Source organism: Pan paniscus, chromosome 6 (assembly GCF_029289425.2).
Source record: "Pan paniscus chromosome 6, NHGRI_mPanPan1-v2.0_pri, whole genome shotgun sequence".
Lineage (NCBI taxonomy): Eukaryota > Metazoa > Chordata > Mammalia > Primates > Hominidae > Pan > Pan paniscus.
In genome coordinates this window covers 186,390,303-186,410,437 of record NC_073255.2, presented here as the reverse complement: position 1 = coordinate 186,410,437, position 20,135 = coordinate 186,390,303, and the positions used below count along the sequence as shown (strand labels likewise).

At 46.7% G+C, this 20,135-nt stretch overlaps 1 protein-coding gene and 1 pseudogene across 10 annotated transcripts in view; both read right to left on the bottom strand.

Moving 5' to 3' along the window:
- Window positions 1–15,633, bottom strand: part of ZNF862 (zinc finger protein 862) — a 28,958-nt gene extending 13,325 nt beyond the window's left edge. For 4 of the 9 annotated variants that reach the window (XR_010112664.1, XR_010112665.1, XR_010112666.1 and 1 more), the window contains exons 1-6: window positions 13,314–15,580; window positions 12,230–12,407; window positions 9,190–9,301; window positions 7,654–7,758; window positions 5,495–6,192; window positions 3,589–3,766 (exon numbers count right to left, since the gene is read on the bottom strand). Coding sequence is in view for 5 of the 9 variants with exons in the window: in XM_063606138.1 (XP_063462208.1) it covers window positions 3,589–3,766; window positions 5,495–6,192; window positions 7,654–7,758; window positions 9,190–9,301; window positions 12,230–12,277 (1,141 nt within the window). In the remaining 4 variants the exon portion in view is untranslated. Of the gene's footprint in view, window positions 1–3,588; window positions 3,767–5,494; window positions 6,193–7,653; window positions 7,759–9,189; window positions 9,302–12,229; window positions 12,408–13,313 lie in introns of all 9 variants that reach the window. The other 5 variants (XR_010112667.1, XM_003815784.4, XM_034965205.3 and 2 more) reach the window with 4 other exon arrangements.
- Window positions 15,634–19,844: 4,211 nt separating this feature from the next.
- The window catches only part of SSPOP (SCO-spondin, pseudogene), a 57,396-nt pseudogene continuing 57,105 nt past the window's right edge, over window positions 19,845–20,135 (bottom strand). Inside the window, exon 104 of the transcript XR_008626026.1 lies at window positions 19,845–20,036. The product of XR_008626026.1 is annotated as an SCO-spondin, pseudogene (transcript). The remainder of the gene's footprint in view (window positions 20,037–20,135) is intronic.

Genomic DNA, 20,135 nt, shown 5'->3' with positions numbered 1-20,135 from the left:
GAGATGGAGTCTGGCTCTGTCGCCCAGGCTGGAGTACAGTGGCACGATCTTGGCTCACTGCAACCTCCACCTCCCAGGTTCAAGCGATTCTCCTGCCTCAGCCTCCCGAGTAGCTGGAACTAAGGGCGCGTGCCACTATGCTCGGCTAATTTTTGTATTTTTAGTAGAGATGGGGTCTCGCCATGTTGGCCAGGCTGGTCTCGAACTCCCGACCTCAGGTGATCCACCTGCCTCAGTCTCCCAAAGTGCTGGGATTACAGGCGTGAGCCACCGCACCCGGCAGAAATATTTTTAAAGAATAATTGAAAACAAACAGGGACCAAATGTTCCCAAATCTGTTTGACTCCATTTATATTCCCTTTGGGTACTGTCCACCTTTGACTGCCGCTGGCGCCACTACCCTGGCCCCAGGAATACCGTACCCTGATGGTACCTCTCTGAAGCTGCAGCCTACATCTTATCAAAACCTCTTCTTTTTGTTCCCTTCCAAACAAATGAAATGGAGGGGAATTTTCAGCATTTTCTATGACTTAGTAATGGAAAAAGAAGGAGGGCACATAACTGTGGCGAGTGCGTGCACACACCCACAAACACCCACATTCCATAACAGTCCATAACAATGGTTTGGCCTACAAAGGACTCCTCATCCTTCCAGGCTAACTTCACCAAGGGCCAGCAGGCCCTATCCCATGAATCCATTCTGCAAAAGCCACTCTAGCCAGGTGCAGTGCGTGTGCCTGTAATCCCAGATACTCCGGAGATGGAGGCAGGAGGATCGCCTGGGCCCAGGAGTTTCAGTCCTGACTAGGCAATATAGAGAGACCCTATCTCAAACAAACAAATAAATAGATGCCACTCTAGCCCCTCACCTTGGTTCTTCTTTCTCTAGCTCCGGCTGCCCCCACTTGGAGGCCATCATCACATGTCCTGCCGTGGAGAAGCTGGGGGACTCTAACTCCCCTGCTCATCTTCTTTAGGGCCCTCCCACTCAGTGTTGTTTTCCATGAGTGACACAACGCCTTCCCCCAGCTCTGTAAGGCCTGGCTGTAGTTACCGACTTCTCCTGTGGACAAGAAACTGCCCGCCTGCAGTGAGTGGCCACTCAGCATACGATGACACCTTTACAAATAAAAGCAAGGGCTACCCACATAGTCCCTATGTTGGCCTGTCTATTTCCATTAATGACAAATATTAGTTTCTTAACAGTGGGATGTAATTGAGATTTCTGGCTGCTTTTTGGGAAGAAGCAACAGACTTCATCAGATATGGCAAGCCAGGTGCAGTGGCTCATGCCGTAATCCAACACTTTGGGGGCTAAGTCAGCAGGATCACTTGAGTCCAGCAGTTTGAGACCAGCCTGGGCAGCAAAGTGAGACTCCATCTCTACAAAAAAATTTAAACATTAGCCAGGTGTTGTGGCATGCGCCTGTAGTCCCAGCTACTTGGGAGGCTAAGGCAGGAGGATTGCTTGAGCCCAGGAGTTCAAGGTTACAGTGAGCTATGATGGCACCACTGCACTCCAGCCTGGGTGACAGAGTGACAGCCTGTCTTTCTCTCTCTCTCTCACACACACACACACACACAAACAAAACTGAGTTCACCCCAAGAAGTTGTTTTGTGTATTAAAAGATAATGCAAAATAATATTTGGTTTTCAACTCTTAGAGCATTTGTTATGGAGGGTAAAGTGTGGGAAATAAAAAAAAAACAAGCCAAAGTAAAAATAATAATAACAATTAAAGAATCTCCACTATGTTTTAACACTACTTTATATCCCAATTTAATACTATTATATACCACTTTTAAACATACAAATAGCTTATGCCAGGCCCTGCCCATAGTCCCCAGGCTCCTTAAGATGCTTCTATATCTCAAACATGAAGAACTGTTTAAATTCGAGGATAGTTAAAGGATAACCAGAGATCCAATTAAAGTAACTGAAAGGAATCACACACATGCAACTCCGTTTCTAGACTCCCATACCTGTCTCAATTTCACGGACAACCGGAGAGGCCAGGCCCACCCCCTAGAAAGCCTTTCTGATTCCTGCCTCTGACCCTCAAGGAAAATGAGTTCCCTTCCCTCTGATTACATTTTTTGTTCATCCAAATAAAACTTAAAGACCTTAGTTAGCTGAGATTTCCCTACTGCCTAATTTACGTAAATGAAAAAGAAACTGATAAAATGTTTAGATCATGCTCTGTCAAAACACAAAACGTGAGGAAACAGGCACAGGCTAAACAATCCTGGCCAGCCCTCCCTGCACTGCTGCAGAAGCTGCCCTGGGCCGGCAACACCATCGCCTGGTACCTTCACAATCGCCTGGGGGCTTCACAGTGAAACTGAGTCACTAGTGCCGATTACGTTAAAGGAAAACCCAACTTTTTGCAGAGAGTATGCATTTTTAAGACAGGTGTGAATTTCGCCCTCACTCTCACTGCTCTTCAGCACAGCACGGGCAGTGATACTCTGAAGGGATACACCTAACCTAGGGCATGACAACGAAACCTCTGTCACCACAAAATAAATAATTTAAGTCACTTCTGAATGTTTGGGGAGCCATTTAAAAATTATGAACAATGACAAAAACATGTTGGCCAGGTGTGCTGGCTCATACCTGTAATCCTAGCACTTTGAGAGGCCAAGGCAGGTGGATCACCTGAGGTCAGGAGTTCGAGACCAGCCTGGCCAACATGGTGAAACCCCGTCTCTACTCAAAAAACAAAAATTAGCCTGGGAGGCAGAGGTTGCAGTGAACCAAGATCGTGCCACTGCACTCCAGCTTGGGCGACAGAGTGAGACTCTGTCTCCAACAAAAAAAGTTGTCTTTCCATCTTGATGCTTCGTAAGAACCTTGCTAATCTGCCAGAAAGAGGCAAAGAGAAGATAAAACAGCAGATGCAGGAGAGGAGAGCACCATCCTGAGGAGCAAGAAGCACTGCCCTCTTCCTAATCTGCCAAGGTCCAAACCCCATGACTCCCATGCTGAAGGCTGCCAACCCTTGCCGGCGCCTGGCCAGGATGCAGGAGCCTTAGCCCTGGGCTGCACAGATACGGGTGGCTCTGCCAGGCCGTCCCCTCCATCATGGCTCAATGCCCTTCCTCCTTCTGATCCACCTGGTTTTGAACTCAATTAAAACATTTCCTACTCTATTAAGGCTTCCTGATTCCTCCCGCCAATGCCCAGGAAATCAAATCCCTCTTCTTCAGTAGCCCCGGGTACTCTTCTGGAAGCTCTTTTATGGGAGACTGTATTATTTTATAGTTTCTTATTAAAATGTCTGTCTCTCCCACAAACGTGCTAGGCCCTTGAAAGCAGAGACCATGGATCAGCTGTGTTCATCTGGCACATAGTAGGTACTCCAAAATGTTTGGTGGGGGACGAATGGATGAACAGGTGGGTGGATGAGAAGGTGATAAAGCACAGTTACCCCAAGCAGGGGAGTTATGAGGTGCAAAAGACAGAATCGGTCTCTGCCTACACACAGGGAGGGGGCAGGAATGGGAAGATAACCACAAGCCACAGCTCCCCTTGTGGGCTTCCCAAGTCAAATGAGGGTGGCGAATAGGAGGCTCGGTGCGTCTTTACCCAAGGATGCCAACAGCTCGTAGTTCATCCGCATCACGTCTCTGTACAGCTCCTTCTGCCGCTTGTCTAGCATGCCCCACTCCTCCCGGGTGAAATACACTGCCACATCCTCGAACACCACTGGCAGCTCCTCAAACACCACAGGAACCTCCTCCGACAGCCCCTCTGCAGAAGGGTCCTGGAACAAAGAGCAGCGGCCACTCAGCACCGCCTGCCGAGCCAGACTCCCACGTGACACTTCTGGGGCCTTTGGAAGCCCTGTTTCTCCTGGGAAGCTCACCAAGAGGCCCAGATGCACTCAGAGGAATTAATTTATCCACTGAAAGTCAAAGAATCAAATTCAGGAGGCCCGAATTAGTAGGTAAAAGCCAAGTGAGACTCGGTCAGATCCTAGGATCTCCTGGGCGGAAATGAAAGCATGTGGAAAGAACAGGCAGCTGGGCAGAGCCTCTCACTGCATGCTGTCCTCAGAGTCCTGAGAGCTGCCTCCTGGTCACCTACAACTAAAAGGTGACTGTGTGCCTCTAGGAGCACCTAAGATTTCCCAATGGGATGGGAACAAAGAGGTGGTCAAAAAAGCTAAAGATGCTTATGACCAGTGACTGGTTTACACACGCCTCACTGCTGAATTCAGATGATAAAAGGTTACATCGGTTCATTAGCTTCTAATACTAAAAAATATCAGGAACAGGAAAAGAAATGAGCTATGCTGTTTTTCTGGATTTTGGAAAAATGAGAGTTTATGAAGTTGAACTGGATTCCTTATGATGTCAGCTCTAGGAGGAACCTCCGAGCTATTCTCACCAGACTCCTGGAGGGGAGTTAAAAATGATTTGTTGTAAAATTCTACTTCTATGCAATAGGTGAGAAATGGGGAAGCTTCCAATGAACGTAGTTTCCTTACAGGACAACTTTCCAAAGCATTCAGTAACTACAAAGGAAACCTAAGGTGGGCGCTAGAGTACTTTAGTGCCCAGCAGTGCTGCGGGGAGTGGAAGGAAAGCATGGGCTGGCAGCTCAGGACTCTGGGCAGATTCTGGCACTGACTACAAGAGCTCTAGGACCCTGGACATGTCACTTCCTCCAAAGTCTGTGTTCTTCCAACAAGATGAGTTTAATAGCACCTGCTCTACCGGCCTCACAGCAACATCAGAAACATTACATCAAACAACATGTGTGAAAAAACTGCAATGTTTACAAGTGCAACATGACTCCAAACTTAAAATTTAAAAAATACTAGCCAGGAGTGGTAGATCATACCTGTAATCCTAGCATTTTGGGAGGATGAGGTGGGAGGACTGGTTGAGTCCAGGAGTTCAAGACCAGCCTGGGCAATATAGTGAGATTCCCAGCTCTACGAAAAATAAAAAATTATCCAGGTGTGGGGGCACACACCTGTGGTCCCAGCTACTTGGGAGGCTGAGTGGGAAGGACTGCTTGAGCCTTGGAGGTAAAGGCTGCAGCGAGCTATGATCACACCACAGTCCAGCCTGGGTGACAGAGCGATACCCTGTCTCTTAAACAAAACAAATTTAAATATTGACTATTTAAGAGCTCTGTGATTTTGTGGTTGTAGGCTATTTCTTGAGATCTGTGTTTATTTTGGATTCTGAATAAAGATGATTGTTTCCTTTATACCAGAAGTAGAAATGTTCTATCTCACTAATTACGTTATTTGCAAAAAGGAGATGATAATAGGGTTGTTGTCCAAATTAAATGAGATAATACATGGAACGCGTCTAAAACAATGCCTAGTCCATGATAAGCATGTTGGTATATGCCAACATTATGATGTTAGCAGTGGGTTATCACTAGTATTCTTTTTTCCATCATCAGCATGGATATACATCGTTCTCAGTATAGAATCCTTCTCTGTAAGATACAGCAATCATTATAAACGTATTACCTGAATGCAGGATTCTACTGCATCATTATATAAAATATTAATGTCTGAGGAGCTGTGGATGCCATCAGTGATTTCTTTTTGCCTCAAATCTGAAATGCAGTCTAGATACATTGCAGGAATTGCTCCATCCCCCCCAGGGTCCTCTAGTTCAGCTCTTGAACTTGGCAGGAGCTCAGCCATGCTATCAAATCCTCCCAGAGGCCCTGGGGGGTAGAATATGGGGCAATCTGCAGTGAAGAGCGGCTCCGGGCTGGCCAGAACATCTCCAGGTGGGTCTCTGATGCTCCGGAACCGGGCTGCCCAGATGGGGTCCCTCGCTGCCAAGGCATTGACACAGAACATGTGGGCCTTGCTCTTCGCGTGGTATTTGAGAGTCTCCACCTTGAATGGTCCTGTATAACCTTCTATTAGTCTTGACCGTTTGTCCCTGATGGAGGGGTATTCTCGGCAAGCAGAGCAGAACAGAGCCGTCTGCTCCTCATTCATTATCAGCCACGGAAACTGCACAAACCACGACTTCTGGATGGACCGGGGCTTCAGAAGTTTCCTGTTTCTTCCTGCCCAGTCTCCCTCGATGTGTCCACTGCCTGTACTGAGGTGGGAAAGGTAAGCTTTCTTCTGAGGCGGGAGGGACTGTCCACTCTCCCTGGTGGGACCTTGCACCTCCATTTCTCCCATGTAGCCCATCTGTTTTTTTCCTTTAGAGAAGAGACAGAAGGGATTGGCTTTAAAATCCTATAGTTAGAGCCACTGCAACTCACAGGGGCTCTGAGGTACACCAAATATGAAAGACGGAAAGCACACACACACACACACACACACACACCTGAATTTTCTTCTAGTCCTGGCCAAGTCTGCAGGCCCTTCCCTCACCTATCCAGAATAAAGCCAAAGGGATGGACTTTACGGAACCCTCCCCCTCCTTTTTGTTTTTTGAATTTAAAGGACAGATACAACCGGCCAAAAGGAAATCTTTGCAATCTGATCTATGAAACGTACAATCTTCAGGAGTCAAAATTTATTTATGGATAAGAACACTGACATAATAGAATATAGGATTTAAAAAAGATCACTAAAGCCACACACCGCAACTCCAGGGGAAGAAAGCTACCTATCTCCTGGGCAGGCAGTTTTGGTCCCCAGGTAGTTTTCCTTAAGCTGTAATCTATCTTCGAATACTTCTACCTCAAAGTACTGGATGCTGACCCAGTTCTCAAGAGAAACTCAAGTCTAATTCCTCTCTTATAACATAAACCTTCTGACAGATGAGGACTCTCATGGCCTCACATCTTTCTTCTTCAAGCTGAACTAGAAGTTTCTTTATTCACTTAGATGAAATGCAACTCAAAAGACTCTAACTCCTGTGGAACCACTTCTTATGTACCAACATAAGTTCCAATGCCCAGTGGCTGAGGACGCAACATTTTTGTGCCAGGCCAACAGACTAGTCTACAAAACTGTAAGGGCATGAAGCTGTTAATAAGAGTCAGAAGGCTCAAAATAAGAGCCAAGCAAGGGGAAATGAAACAAATTTGTCTCTACGATACTTTCCAGAGTCACAAAGCTGTCTAGAGCTCCTTGTGGTCTGAGAGAAATCACAAGGGAAAACAAACTTCTGTGATTTGATTCATACAGGATCTTGTTCCCCACCTCCCTCTTCTCCCACAGTAGGGGCTGGGTTAACGCAGTTATTTTACATAATGCCAAGATGTCATCTGGCCTGGCTAAGCCAACCCCTGAACAGGAGGGTCTTATCGAAAGAGGAAAGAAAAGATAAATCCCTAGAACTTAGCAGACAGCTGTTCATTCATTCATTCATTCAGTGATTATCTACTGTGCAACAGCTGGGTGCCAGGTATTGTTCTAAGCACTAGAAATATGGTTGTAAATAAGACAAAGTCATGCCTTCATGGAACTTATAATAATTATAAATAAACATATTCTCCTGGGTAGAAATAAGACAATGGGAGATGAGAGGTTGGAGAAGGACATTAGGGGCAGTGTGTATATTTAGGTATTAATCAGATGGCACCTGGGAGGAGAACAGCAGTGTCAGCTGGTGGAGAACAGGAAGGGCAGAGGATGAGCCTGGAGTCCTGGGGCTGCCCCTGCTCCCTCTCCAGCCAAGCATCTGCCCCTGAGTGCAGCTCCACACTCACCTGGGTGATGCTCCAGAAGGCTCCTCTGGCCCTGGACGCTGCCAAGCCATGGCTCTGGCCCTCGTCCGAACTTACAGAACAGCTCAGGATTGGCAACAGTTGGTCCTGAGTTTAAAAAAAAAAAAAAAAAGAGAGAGAGAGAGAAAAGCACTATGAAGAGAAGACCTGGCTCCGGGTCACAACACGAAGGAGGTATCTGTCTGCGACATCTCTCGGCATGGTGAGATAAGGGGCCAAGGAGGAAAGTAGGAGTCTTGGTGGTTCAGCACAGTGGTTCAGTGGTTTAGAAACTCTTATCTGTGAGGCCCCTAATAGAATAGGAGACTAGGAGAAAGGAATGAGGGCACAAGGAGGCTAAACAGGTATACAAACTATGGGTCAGAAACCCAAATACTGAGAGGGGCCAGCCTGGTAATATAACAGAAGAAACCAGGCCAAGTGCAGGGGCTGTGGCAACCTGCAAGACGTAAGGGAACGGCAGCTACTCAGCTGCAGAAGGGCTGCCACTCAGGATGCAGGCTCAGCCCTGCCACACCATCCCGTTTGTCAAGAGATGCCAGAAATCCATATTCTTATGTGAAAACTCCTAATAACTAAATATTGGCAATTTACTTAATATTTTTAAGAAGCCAAACAAAAGAAATGAAAGCCAAAAAACAAAGCAAAACAAAACTCCAAGCAGTCAGCCATATCTGGCCCATGAGCTGCTATTTTGCAACTTCTGGTTTGGAAGAATCAGTGGTTTTCAAACTCTTTTAGCCGGCACAGGAAGACTCACCCCAGCTGCAATCCTTCCACCCATAAAATGCTGATTGTTGCTTCTACCATGCCTTACACAGGGGCCAAGATGAAATAAGAAAAGACAGGCATGGTAGACAGTCATCAACTTGCAATCAGCAAACAGTGCATATGTGTACACACATATTGAAATACAACCAACCACCTCTGTCCTTGGCACAGAAAGTCTACCCAAAGAATCAAAGGAAAGAGCATTCAAAAAATAGATGAGATGAAAATACCTACACTTGTGCAAACTCTTAAACTGTTTTATCTCACTCATCTCTACAACAACCCTAAGACGATGGAAATTCAGGCTTAAAAAGGCCAAGGGCATTCAAGTATCCAGTGGAGAGCTGGGATTGAGACCAGATTTCCACATCACAAATGTGATGCTCTTGCCACCACTGCTTCCTACCTCCAGTGTCCTACGGGCTCCACAGATCCACAGGCCTAGTTTCCGAGTTTCCCTCCCGGCCCCTTGGGGGATTCTGAGGCACCAGGAGACAGACCCAGGAGTCTAGCCCAGGCCTGCCAGATTGCCCCACTTCTCTTGACCATTTTAAGGGGAGAAGAGAAAGGGTGATGTGTGAATTTGCATGCAATTAAGGTAGATACGGGATCGAGCAGACAGGTGGAGTAAAGATGCCTAGACAAATGCTTGGATTCCAGAAAACTCTCTCCAGTGTTCCTGATGCAGATGAGGTTGGGAATGCCGATCTAAATTGACAGTGGCAGGATGTGGATGGGCACCCATACCCAGTGGTGCCACCAGCTTGTTGGAACCACAGAGCTCCTTCTGTTGCTGGCTCAGCAGCACCCATTCCTCCTGGAGTAAGTACACAGTGATGTCATCAAACGTCACAGGAGCCTGAAAGGAAAATGACAGCTGCTAAGTACCACTCTCTTCCTTAGATTTATCTTCCAAAAGTGTTCCTGACCACCTGAGGGCACCCTACACGGGGAGGGGTGTTGTCAATTTACATGCATGGCCCACATCCCATCTCTCCCCACCTGGGTACAGATCACAGTGAGAACAAGACTTGTTTCTTCTGGGAAGTGCCACGCACTGAAATGAAACTGAGCCATGAAGGAGGCTGGCTCAGGAGCTTCTCCGTCCCCTCCCTGTGTGCTCTTCACCTGCCTCCCACACGCCCGTTCCTTTTCAGCCAGGGGCTGGGCAACAACTTAGGGCACATTCTTTCATGGAACCTTAAACATGGTAAACCTTCGCTTAGGAAGACGTGTCTAATTTCTAGAAATAGCTGAAAGTCATTTAGAACTATGTCTGTGAATGAAGTTGATGAAGAAAACAGGCAATGCTTTGGGGCTGAGATCTACATCCCGTGTGGCTTGTAAAGGGGCTCTGAGGGATAGGGGGTTCAGAAAGTGTTTGGAGGAGTTCCAGATTAAGATGGCAGATTAAACAAGCCCATTTAATTTTTATTCCCCGTGAATTTAAAAGACCCCCTCCCCAAAACAAAACCCCCACTATAACAGGGGGCGCAACAAGGAGATGACAGCAATACGTTCTTGAAAACCAAGAAGCAGATGAAAAAGCAGTCACTTCAGCAGATCCAAGAAAATCAAACCCTCACCCGGCAGCGGGCAAAGCGGAGAACCACCCAAGGTACACTCTGCATCCTCAAAGGCTTGGCATCTTCCAGCACCGGAAACCTCCAGCATGGGAGGGCGGGCAGGCAGCCCAATGGAACAAGAACTAGGGGAGGGCTGTGCCCCAACAAATGCCTCCCCAGGTTCCTTTACATGAGGCTCCAGCTGATAAGCCCGTCCTCCCTCGCACAAGCACAGAGCTATTACATTTTCGGTCTTCCACCACTAAATGTCAGCAGACTGGACTACCAGACACTTGGGGAAAGGATCTAACAGGGACTATAGAGACCAAAATAGATGGGAGGTGTTGGGGTTGGGGGGGCAGGTTGCTAAGAAAATGGAGGGAAGGCATGGAGAAAAAAACTTTAAAAAAACTATCATCAAGCTACACCATCAAAGAGGTTTAAGGTACCGCAGCCAGGCAACAAAGTGTTATAAAAGAAATCAACAGAAAAAGAAGTAGAAATGTTTATCATTATAAGTTTTGTGCCATGAAAACATTACCTAGTTAAAGAAATTTTAAAAAGAAATAAATCAAATTATCAACAAAAAACAAATTTCTCACTCCAAAGAAAAATAACATTGGGAAATAACAGCATGCCATTTAAAATAGGTGGAATATCGATTTTAACCTCAACAGTAGACATTTCTTGAGGAAAATGATATCAATCATTCTTACCGGTCACTATTATAATAGATTTTTCTCATGTTGACTGCAGAAAATTTGGACAATAGAAATAAGCAGAAAAAAATGTATTAAGATCACCTACATTCCCTTTATTGAAAAAGAATTACTTTTCATTACCCTTCTTTCCTGAGAATCTGTTAACATTTGGTATATAACCTCCCAGTCTTTAGTCTATGAATATGTATGAACAGTTTTAAAAACAAAAATGGAATTGTACTGCCAAATGTGTACATTTAAATAACTGTTTGCTCGAGTGTCTTCCAAAGCAAAATGAAATATTTCCAAAAACCGATTGGAAGACAAGCTCCACTCAAAGAAAGCGGTCAAACAGGAGTCACCATGAGATACAACCTAGGGACAGCCAACGTGGGGAAGCATTGAAGACAACCCCAAGATTAGGCTGAAGGCAGATTCAGGATGACTGCTGTATCCCAGGAGGGGAGGGCAGCCTGTCCAGATTGGGGCAGGTTAAAACACTTGTGATTCAGGACAGCCGGGATCCCTCTTCATGCCCATCCTTCCCAGGCATGCACAGGTGAGCATAAGGGCCAAGGAGCCCATCACGTTAGCTCCACCTGAGGAGGAGCGTGGCTAGGACTGTCCATTTGGATAATAGTGTCTTCCTAGCAAGAGTGATAACACTAACACCTTGTATCTCTCTTAAGCAATATTATAGCAAGAGCCTTCTGATTCCAGGTGACTGCAATGTAAAGAAAACACAAATCTGCGTGAATAAGAGGAGCTCCTCATCTACGTGTAATGCAAAGAATCTCTCTCGATGTTCTATTTTAGCGGTTCCCAGTCACTCTCTACAAGGTAAAGCTGTCTGACTTCTCAGTCTAGCACCAAAGTCCCCTCAGTCTGAATCTAACCCACTTTCTAACTTTAGCTCTGTGCATTGCCTCGCTTGGAATGTCTCCTCCAGCCAGATTCATATCATTTTAATCACCCAGCCTATCTCGCACCTTTCCTCTCTCTACACTCCCAGTCTTTAGATCCTGACTGCCCACTTCCTCCCACCAACTTAGAATCCACCCACCCATAAAGTCGCGATTCACGTTCTCTTTCAGGAAGGATTTCCTAACCACCTGGCCCAAGCATTTATCCTTCTCCTGAGCAAGGAAGGCTTTATATCCCCCCTAGAGTCCAGTGTTAAGGAAATCTATGCTGCTTGATTTTATAACTTCCTTCATCAACACCACCCTTCTCCCCACAACCATGTTATATGGAAAGTATTTTATAGGCACTTAATTCATTTTTTCATTCAACACACATTTATTACTTAAGTGTTTCTATGTGCTTGATGCATGGTAATTCAAAGACATGAGATTAAAATCTATCAGGAGGTGGCAGACCACTAAGATATAAGTGCAATAATAGAACCATGTTCAGAAAAAAATGAGAAAGGAGTATCAGTCACTTGTACAGGAAAGACAGAGAGGGCCAGGAAACAGAAACGTTGAGGCAACAAATACATACAGCAACAAGTACACATACAGACTTCTCTTTGGGGGCACCAACAGCACAGTCTCCTAGGAGGCACATGAGGTGGCGGGCTGCAGTGTTCTTCAGAGCACCCACACCTTGCAGCAAAAGGGCTCCTGTAGTGATGCTATTTTATGAGCATTCCTTCCTGAGACCCTATTAAATGCCAGGAACTGCTCCACTGTTCTAGCTGGGGATGTAAGAGTCAAGTCAACAAATATGTAAATAAATAAATGAACATGAGAATTTTGTTTAGTGATAAGGGTTGGGAAGAAAATAAAACAGGATCATGGGATAGAACATGATGGGGAAAAGTCTGACCCTTATCCATTATTCTGTCAATGACAGGCAAGATGTCCTACATTCAATGTGGGATATCAATCCAATGGCCCAAGATGGCTGTCAGTTAATAAAGACCACAAAACAGCACCCAAGGAAGAGTCTAGTAATAGCCCAAACCACTATCTCACGAGGTAGTCTCCCAGTTCTGAGCCATAAGAATGCTGTTCGGAGTGGAGTTGTAGAACAGCACCGCTATTCCTTGTCACTCATTTGCAATACATCTTACACTGACAGTTGGTTTTGTAATTACTTTATTTCATTCTTGTATGAAGTTCTCATTTCCCATATTAGAAAACAACTATATTTGGGAACGGCGAGCACCTTTCTGAGATACCCTAAAATCAAGATTATAATCAAGGGTGAAATTTCCAGTCTCTGAGGTTTCACTTAGTGGTTGGACAGGACACGGAATCAGGTTTCTCCTCTACCTCCCAAAATGTTTGTACAGTCATGCGTTGCTTAACAACAGGGATAAGTTCTAGGAAATGTGTCCTTAGGCAGTTCTGTCATTGTGGAACATCACAGAGTGTACTTATACAAAACTACATGGCACAGCCTACTACACATCTAGGCTATATGGTATATAGCCTTTTGCCCCCAGGCTACAATCCTACACAGTATGTTACTGTACTGAAAACTGTAGGCAACTGTAACACATGGTAAGTATTTGCGTATCTAAACATAGAAAAGGTACAGTAAGAATATGGTAGAAAAGACAAAAAAAAAAAACGGTCCATCTGTATTGGGCACTTACCATGAATGGAGCTTGCAGGACTGGAAGTTGCTCTGGGTGAGTGAGTGAGTGAGTGAGTGGTGAGAGAATGTGAAGGCCTAGGACATGACTGAACACTTCTGTAGACTTTATAAACACTGCACACTAAGGCTACGCCGAATTTATCAAAAATTTTTCTTTCTTTAATAATAAATTAACCCTAGCTTATTGTAACTGTTTTACTTTATAAACTTAATTTTTTAAACTTTTGACTATTTTGTAATAACACTTAGCTTAACACACATTGTACATCTGTACAATATTTTTCTTTAAATATTTTTGTATTTTTATTTTCCAGCAAACCATTCCATCAACAAAAAGTATTTTTCTTTATATTCTAATTCTATGAGGTTTTCTATTCTTAAATTTTTTTTTTTTCTTTTTAAGCTTTCTTAAAACCTAAGACACAAACACACACATTAGCCTAAGCCTACACAGGGTCAGGATCATGAAGATGTCACCAGGTGATAGGAATTTCTCAGCCCCACTGTAGTCTCAGGGGATTGTACGTGAGAGCGGTGTTGATGGAAACCTTGTTATACAGCGCATAACCGTATTTCTCTTCTCCCGTTAAAGGCTAAGAAAGCCTCTGACTGAACAGAATAGCTTGGAAATCAACTTCAAATCACTGATTCCAATATCAATCCCAATATTTTATAATCCTTCTTCCCCCTACATTTTGCTTCTCTTTATTCAAATTCAGGTTCAATCTAAACCAATCTGGGGATATTTCCAAAGGGTAAGGGCCATAAGCTCCATCTTTGCTTGGGTTTTGTTGAGCTTTATTGGCTTGGACCATGTACTCTGTAGGTGCCGTGTCTGCTACATGCATCACTGTAGCTTGTGGAGGGAGGGAGGATGGAAGAGATGCTCATGCGAGAAACCACCTCTTTTGAAATTCAGAGTCCTTCCTAGTCTTCCCAGGAAAAACTACAGCATCAAAAGAACCTCATTATCCTTTTCTCTCTTTTCGTGTGGGACAACCCTTTCAGGCGTGTCCAAGTTATTGAAGTGAAAACTGCAGGAGAGCTCCTTGAGAAAGGTGATCATTTCCTACTTATCCTCATACTTCCAGCATCTCGTTCAATGCAAATCACAGATCACAAATGTTTATTAAATGGACAATTTTTTAAGGGACTCAATAAACAGTCGAAAACGTTTGTTGAGAGAATTCTCCTCTGTGCCAAATAAGAAACAATACTCAAGAACTGGCAGCAAACAACATCCAGAAAGATGTTAGTCCCAAGAGGCTGCCACTGTCTCCAAGCTAATGTGCCCACAACCACACTTGTCTTGGATGACATGGCCTGGAAGCGCTGGCAATCCCGTCAAATCCCTGAACTCCGCCCCCAAGCACTTTCTTTCCACCTTTTCTTCCAACTCAAAGCCTCTTGCCCAAAGCCAATTTATGACACAGGTTTCTAAGCAATGCCCAGATATTCCATGAAGTACATAACCTAGAAACAGAAGTGGCAAAAAGCATGCCAGATGCCCTCTCTTTTCAGCCCTTTCTTGGGAAGGAGGATCTAGGCAGGGTCAAGCCCTCAAGCGTCCCACCCTGCAGCTCCCACTGGCGTCCGATCCAGACTCCAAGCCTTAGCAGGGCCTCTTCAAAACGCCGAAGGTGGTGGGGGAAACAGGAAGCACCTTCGCATCGCTCCACTCGGGGGTCACCCAACCCAGCATCGACCCAGCGGCCGCTCGCCAGCTCGGGGAGGATGCGCGGACACCGAACGGAAGCGTCCGCTCCTCTCCGCCACCCTCCCGGGGTCGGGCGCCGAAGTGCGGGAAGAGAGGGCGGGCCGGCGAGTCCTTCCCTGCAAGCCTGGCTTATCTGCGGGGCCTCCGCCCGAGCCGCCCCGCCTCGCCCGAGCCCGGCTCAGGGATCCTCGGGAGGGAGCGGGCGGCCCCCGGGCCTTCCAGTCCTACCTTCCCCGACTCTCTGGGCTCCATGGCCCCGCTTTCGGAGGCCCGTGCCGCCCCCTCCCCCCGCGGCCTGGCCTGAGGATGCAGCCGCCGCGACCGCCCCGGGGACCCAGGCTCCCGGAGGGGGAGGGCACCCAGGCAGGGAGGGAGCGCGGCCCAAGAACTTCGCTCTCTCACGTCGGGGGGCGGTAGCGCCGGTGGACCCAGGATAAGCGCTGAGCTGAGACTCGCGTCGCACCGAGCGAACAGCTTTACGGCCACTGCCCAGCCCCAGGCGGCGGGGCGTGACGGGAAGTGTAGTCCGCTCTAGGTGAGCGGCTCTCGAAGCTGCTATTGGCTCCCGGAATGCAGGTCCTGAATGGACGCCGGCGGCGCGCTTGCGACCCTCCCCGCCTCCCTCCGGCGACAGTCACTAGGCAACGGCGGTGTGGCGTCCTTTAGTCCTCTGCAGCAAGGGCAAAGCGCTCTGATTGGGCTACGCGAAGGCCAATGTCAGCCTTGAAGTTCTAGGTTTTCTTTTATTAAGGAGGGCAATACTTTTTGTTCTATTCACTCAAAAAGTATCATTGGTTGCCTACCATGGGTCAGGCCGTGTTCTAGGGTTTGGGAGAACACAGTTGAATGAGACAAAGGCCTTGCCTTCAAGGAACTCACGATCTATTAGGGAATCAGACCAGAAACAGATAATTACAAAACAGAGACAAGGGCTATGAAAGAGGTAAGCACAAAACATGAATTAAAGCCCGCGTTGTCACCTTAGAGTGAAGCGGTGGGGGATATGAGGTGCTTAGTCAAGGATTTCCTGCGGAAGTGATGCCTCAGCAGAATTAAAGCAAGAGGTAGGGTCTGCCAGGTAAAGGAGGTGCAATGGACTGACCGGTGTTCCCCTCCCAGGAGATGGGGCGTTTGGGAGGTTTAGATGAAGTCGTGAGGGTCAGGCCCTTATGGTGGGATTAGTGTCCTTATAAGAAGTTTTGTCCAAGTGCGGTGGCTCACACCTCTAATCCCAACTCTTTGGGAGGCTGAGACAGGAGGATCACTTGAGCCCAGTAGTTTGAGACCAGCCTGTGCAACATAGTGAGAGATCCCATCTCTATAAAAATAAAATAAAATAATTTTGTGAGGTGGAAGGATCACTTGAGCCTGGGTGGTCGAGGCTGCAGTAAGCCGGGATGGCGCTTCTGCACTCCAGCCTGGGTGACAGAGCAAGACCATGTCTCAAAAAAAAAAAAAAGACTTTTAAGGGGCCAGGGCAGGGATGTGCCTTCATGAAGGTGTTAGTGACCACATGCGTGCTGGGGGAACTAGCTAGGCCCTTTGCCCTTCTGCCCCTCTGCCTTCTGCCATGTGAGGACAGAACAACAAGGTGCCCTCCTGGAAGCAGAGACCAGGCTCTCACCAGACACAGACACTGCTGATGCTTTGATCTTGGATTTCCCAGCCTCCAGAATCATAAGAAATAAGTATCCATAATTTATAAATTTTGTATTTTTAGTAGAGACAGGGTTTCACCATGTTACACAGGCTTCAAGTAAGCATTTTCCATTATCCAGCTCTGCTCTTCTGGCCAAGGTTGAATAGACCTAAATTCCGTTCGAGGAGTGTAGGGGAGTCTGCATTACTGAAAAAAAGAATGAGACACAAGAAATGTGGAGGAGAAGGCAGAGGGTGAGGACTCTGTGGATTCCAAGTGGCCTGCCACTCACCACCTCAACTATATCACTACCTTGAAGAGCTATATTTCTGCCCATGAGTTATCCATGTCTTTATAACAGATTCTCTTTTGGGGGTTAAAAAACTGGAGGACAGCTAGGGTAAATCATTCTTTTGACACATTTTTCCATAAAAGGTTTTCCATCTTTCCAAGAAAAATGGAGCAGTATCTAGGGGGAAATGGGGAATCAAAGCAGTAGGACTAAGATATGAGACACAAGATCTTGTTTCTGTGTTGATAGGAAGGAAACTGATGATTCGAAGGGGGATAGTGCAAGGACCCAAGTCCTTGAGAAATCAGGAGGGTCTAGGAACAGGGTATCAAGGGCCCTTCCTAGGGATAGGAACACTTTTTTTTTTTTTTTTTTTTTTTGAGATGGAGTCTCTCTCTGTCACCCAGGCTGAAGTGCAGTGGCTCAATCTTGGCTCACTGCAACCTCCACCTCCCAGGTTCAAACAATTCCCCTGTGTCAGCCTCCTGAGTAGCTGGGACTACAGGCGTGCACCATCACACCCTGCTAATTTTTGTATTTTTAGTAGAGACAGGATTTCACCATGTTGGCCAGGCTGGTCTCGAACTCCTGACCTCAAGTGATTCACCTGCATTGGCCTCCCGAAGTGCTGGGATTACAAGCCTGAACCACCGCATCTGGCCGAGATAGCAACGCTTTTGGTTATGCCAGGAGGGAAGAAGAAGATGGAGTAGATGTACATTAGTTTGTAGATTTACTGAGGGAATTGCCATCCGATGATGTCTCTTTGAGACAAGATCATCTCATGAAAATGAAGTGGGGAATAGAAGGTATACCAAGTCATCGTGGAGAATGGGAAATAGAGCTTACCTCAAACCTTGAATTAAAGGCCAATTTGAAGTTTATGATCACAAATTTCAGTTTAAAAAAAGCCTGGCTGTGAAATTCTGTTTAGAAGCAGAAAGTTGGGTAGATATTTGGCTTTATCCTGGCTTGGAGTATTGCCAGGTAGGTATGAAGGAGGCACGGAAGAGCAAGGGAATGAACAGTACTTGCAGGAGTAATTATGATGGTAGGAAAGTGATTCTCAATTCCAGCTGCACATTGGAATCACCCATGGACCTTTCAAACATCCTGATTTAATAGGCCTAGGATGGGGCATGGGCACTGATTTTTTTAATTTGTTTAATTTTTTTGTTTGTTGGTTTTTGTTTTTTAAGAGACAGGGTCTCACTCTATCACCCAGACTGGAGGGCAGTTGCGTGATCTTGGCTCACTGCAGTCTTGACCTCCTGGGCTTAAGGTATCCTCCCACCTCACCCTTCCGAGTAGCTAGGACTACAGAAGTGTGCCATCACGCCTGGCTAGCTGTTTTTTCACTTTTTGTAGAGATGGGTTCTCACTATGTTGCCCAGGCTGATCTCAAACTTCCAGGCTCAAGTGATCAACCCGCCTCCCAAAGTGCTGGGATTATAGGCGTGAGCCACCATGCCCAGCTGGCATTGATATTTTTTAAGAGCTCCTCATGTCATGTGCTTCTCACGTGCAGTTGGTGTTGAGAATCACTATATAGACCATGAATCTAAGCTGTGTCACGAGGGAAGATAGGAGACTAATAAAAAAGTGAGAAAGTGGTGGGTCAATGAAATTGAAATCACAAAAGCAGCCATAAATTATAGCAGTGGAGTATTAGAGCAAGTCAGCTGGAGGGATGGGAAGTCATGATTGGTAAGTAAATATTTGCGAGGTTTTGAAAATGGTCTAGTCGTGGGAGTGGATTCCCAAGACAGAGTGAAGAAGGTCATTGTAAGTGAGCAGGCAAAGAATGTGAGGCCAGAATTTTGAGTGGAGTATCCACAGGGACACTGAAAATGGGTGGAAAGCAATGCTGGGCCATGAGTTAAATTCTTCTGTGGATGATAGGGAGTGACCAGGGTGGCAGTTGGGAGTCAGGGAGGGTGGTGTCACTACAGAGTGGCTCAGACAACCCGGGAAGAGGGCTCTTTGCAGGAGGAACAGGGAGAACTGGCCCAGCAGAAACAATAAAGATGAACGTCACAGAAGACAAGTATCTCTTTTCCTGGCCTGGAGGTGGGATGACGTCTCAGCTTCCAGGTGAAGTGAAGGCTTCAAGGCATGGGCGAGCTAGTGTCAGTCATGACATGATGGTGGAAGAAGCCTTTGGAGATGGGAACAATGGAGCAGAGTCTATGGAAGACAGATGTGGAGTCTCAGAGGCCCCAGTGGGTATCTGGGAGGGAGAGGCGGTGTGGGGGATCAGGTGAGACTGTGGGATTTACAAGAGGATGGCATGAGAGGTGGTGATGTTGAGGGACAAACGGGGAGGCTTGGTCTCCTGAGGAGGAATGGAGACCATGGAGACATGGAACAGGATGAGCTAGTCTTTTGCAGCACAGTGGGCCTCTTTTAATTTTTGTCCCCAGTACTTAGCTCGATACTGTGCTTCTAGCTAGCTACCTCTGGCTTCACAGGGTAGGATAGGACTTTGGGGTGAATAAAACAAGGAAAGCAATTGGGAGGTGGGCAGAGTAGTGTTGTAAAAAATGAGGTTATAAAAAGGAGAGGGAGAAGCAGACATCAGCCCACATGTAGTGGACTGTCCTCCACAGCTGCAGCTGAAATCATATTGGGTGGAGGAATATGACCTGGGACACAGCGGTGTCTAATAACAGGAGGTCTTCAGGCTCCATTCAACCCTGTCCAGCTACAGATGGAACTGAGGCTCAGATATGGGAATGATTTGTCCAGGTTCACCAGTCATGGGGAATGCCATCTTGAGTCCATAGTAGATGCGCAGAGGTCTCCAGGAGACAAAGTCCTCACATGGGTCCAGGCCAGGACTCAGGCCCTCCCTCCCTCTTCCCTCTGAGCCCCAGGATGGAGACGCTGCACAGGGATTTGTTGCCAGTATCACTTTATTTGGAACATGCTAATGCCAAGTCATGGGCCCCCAGTTGGGGGCAGGTGAGAGAGCGTGGAAGGACGTGGTCAGTGCTGCTGAGTCCCATGATCACAAGAGGGACAGCTGTGGACTCACCCAGCGGAGCCTGTTAGCGCTTTGAGAAGTCACCTCCTAGGGGACACGTGAGGGAGAGATGGGTTAGTAAGAGAGGCAGAGTGGTCAGGCTGGTGCCAGGAGGACGCCCAGAGCCAACACCAGGCCTTCCACTGT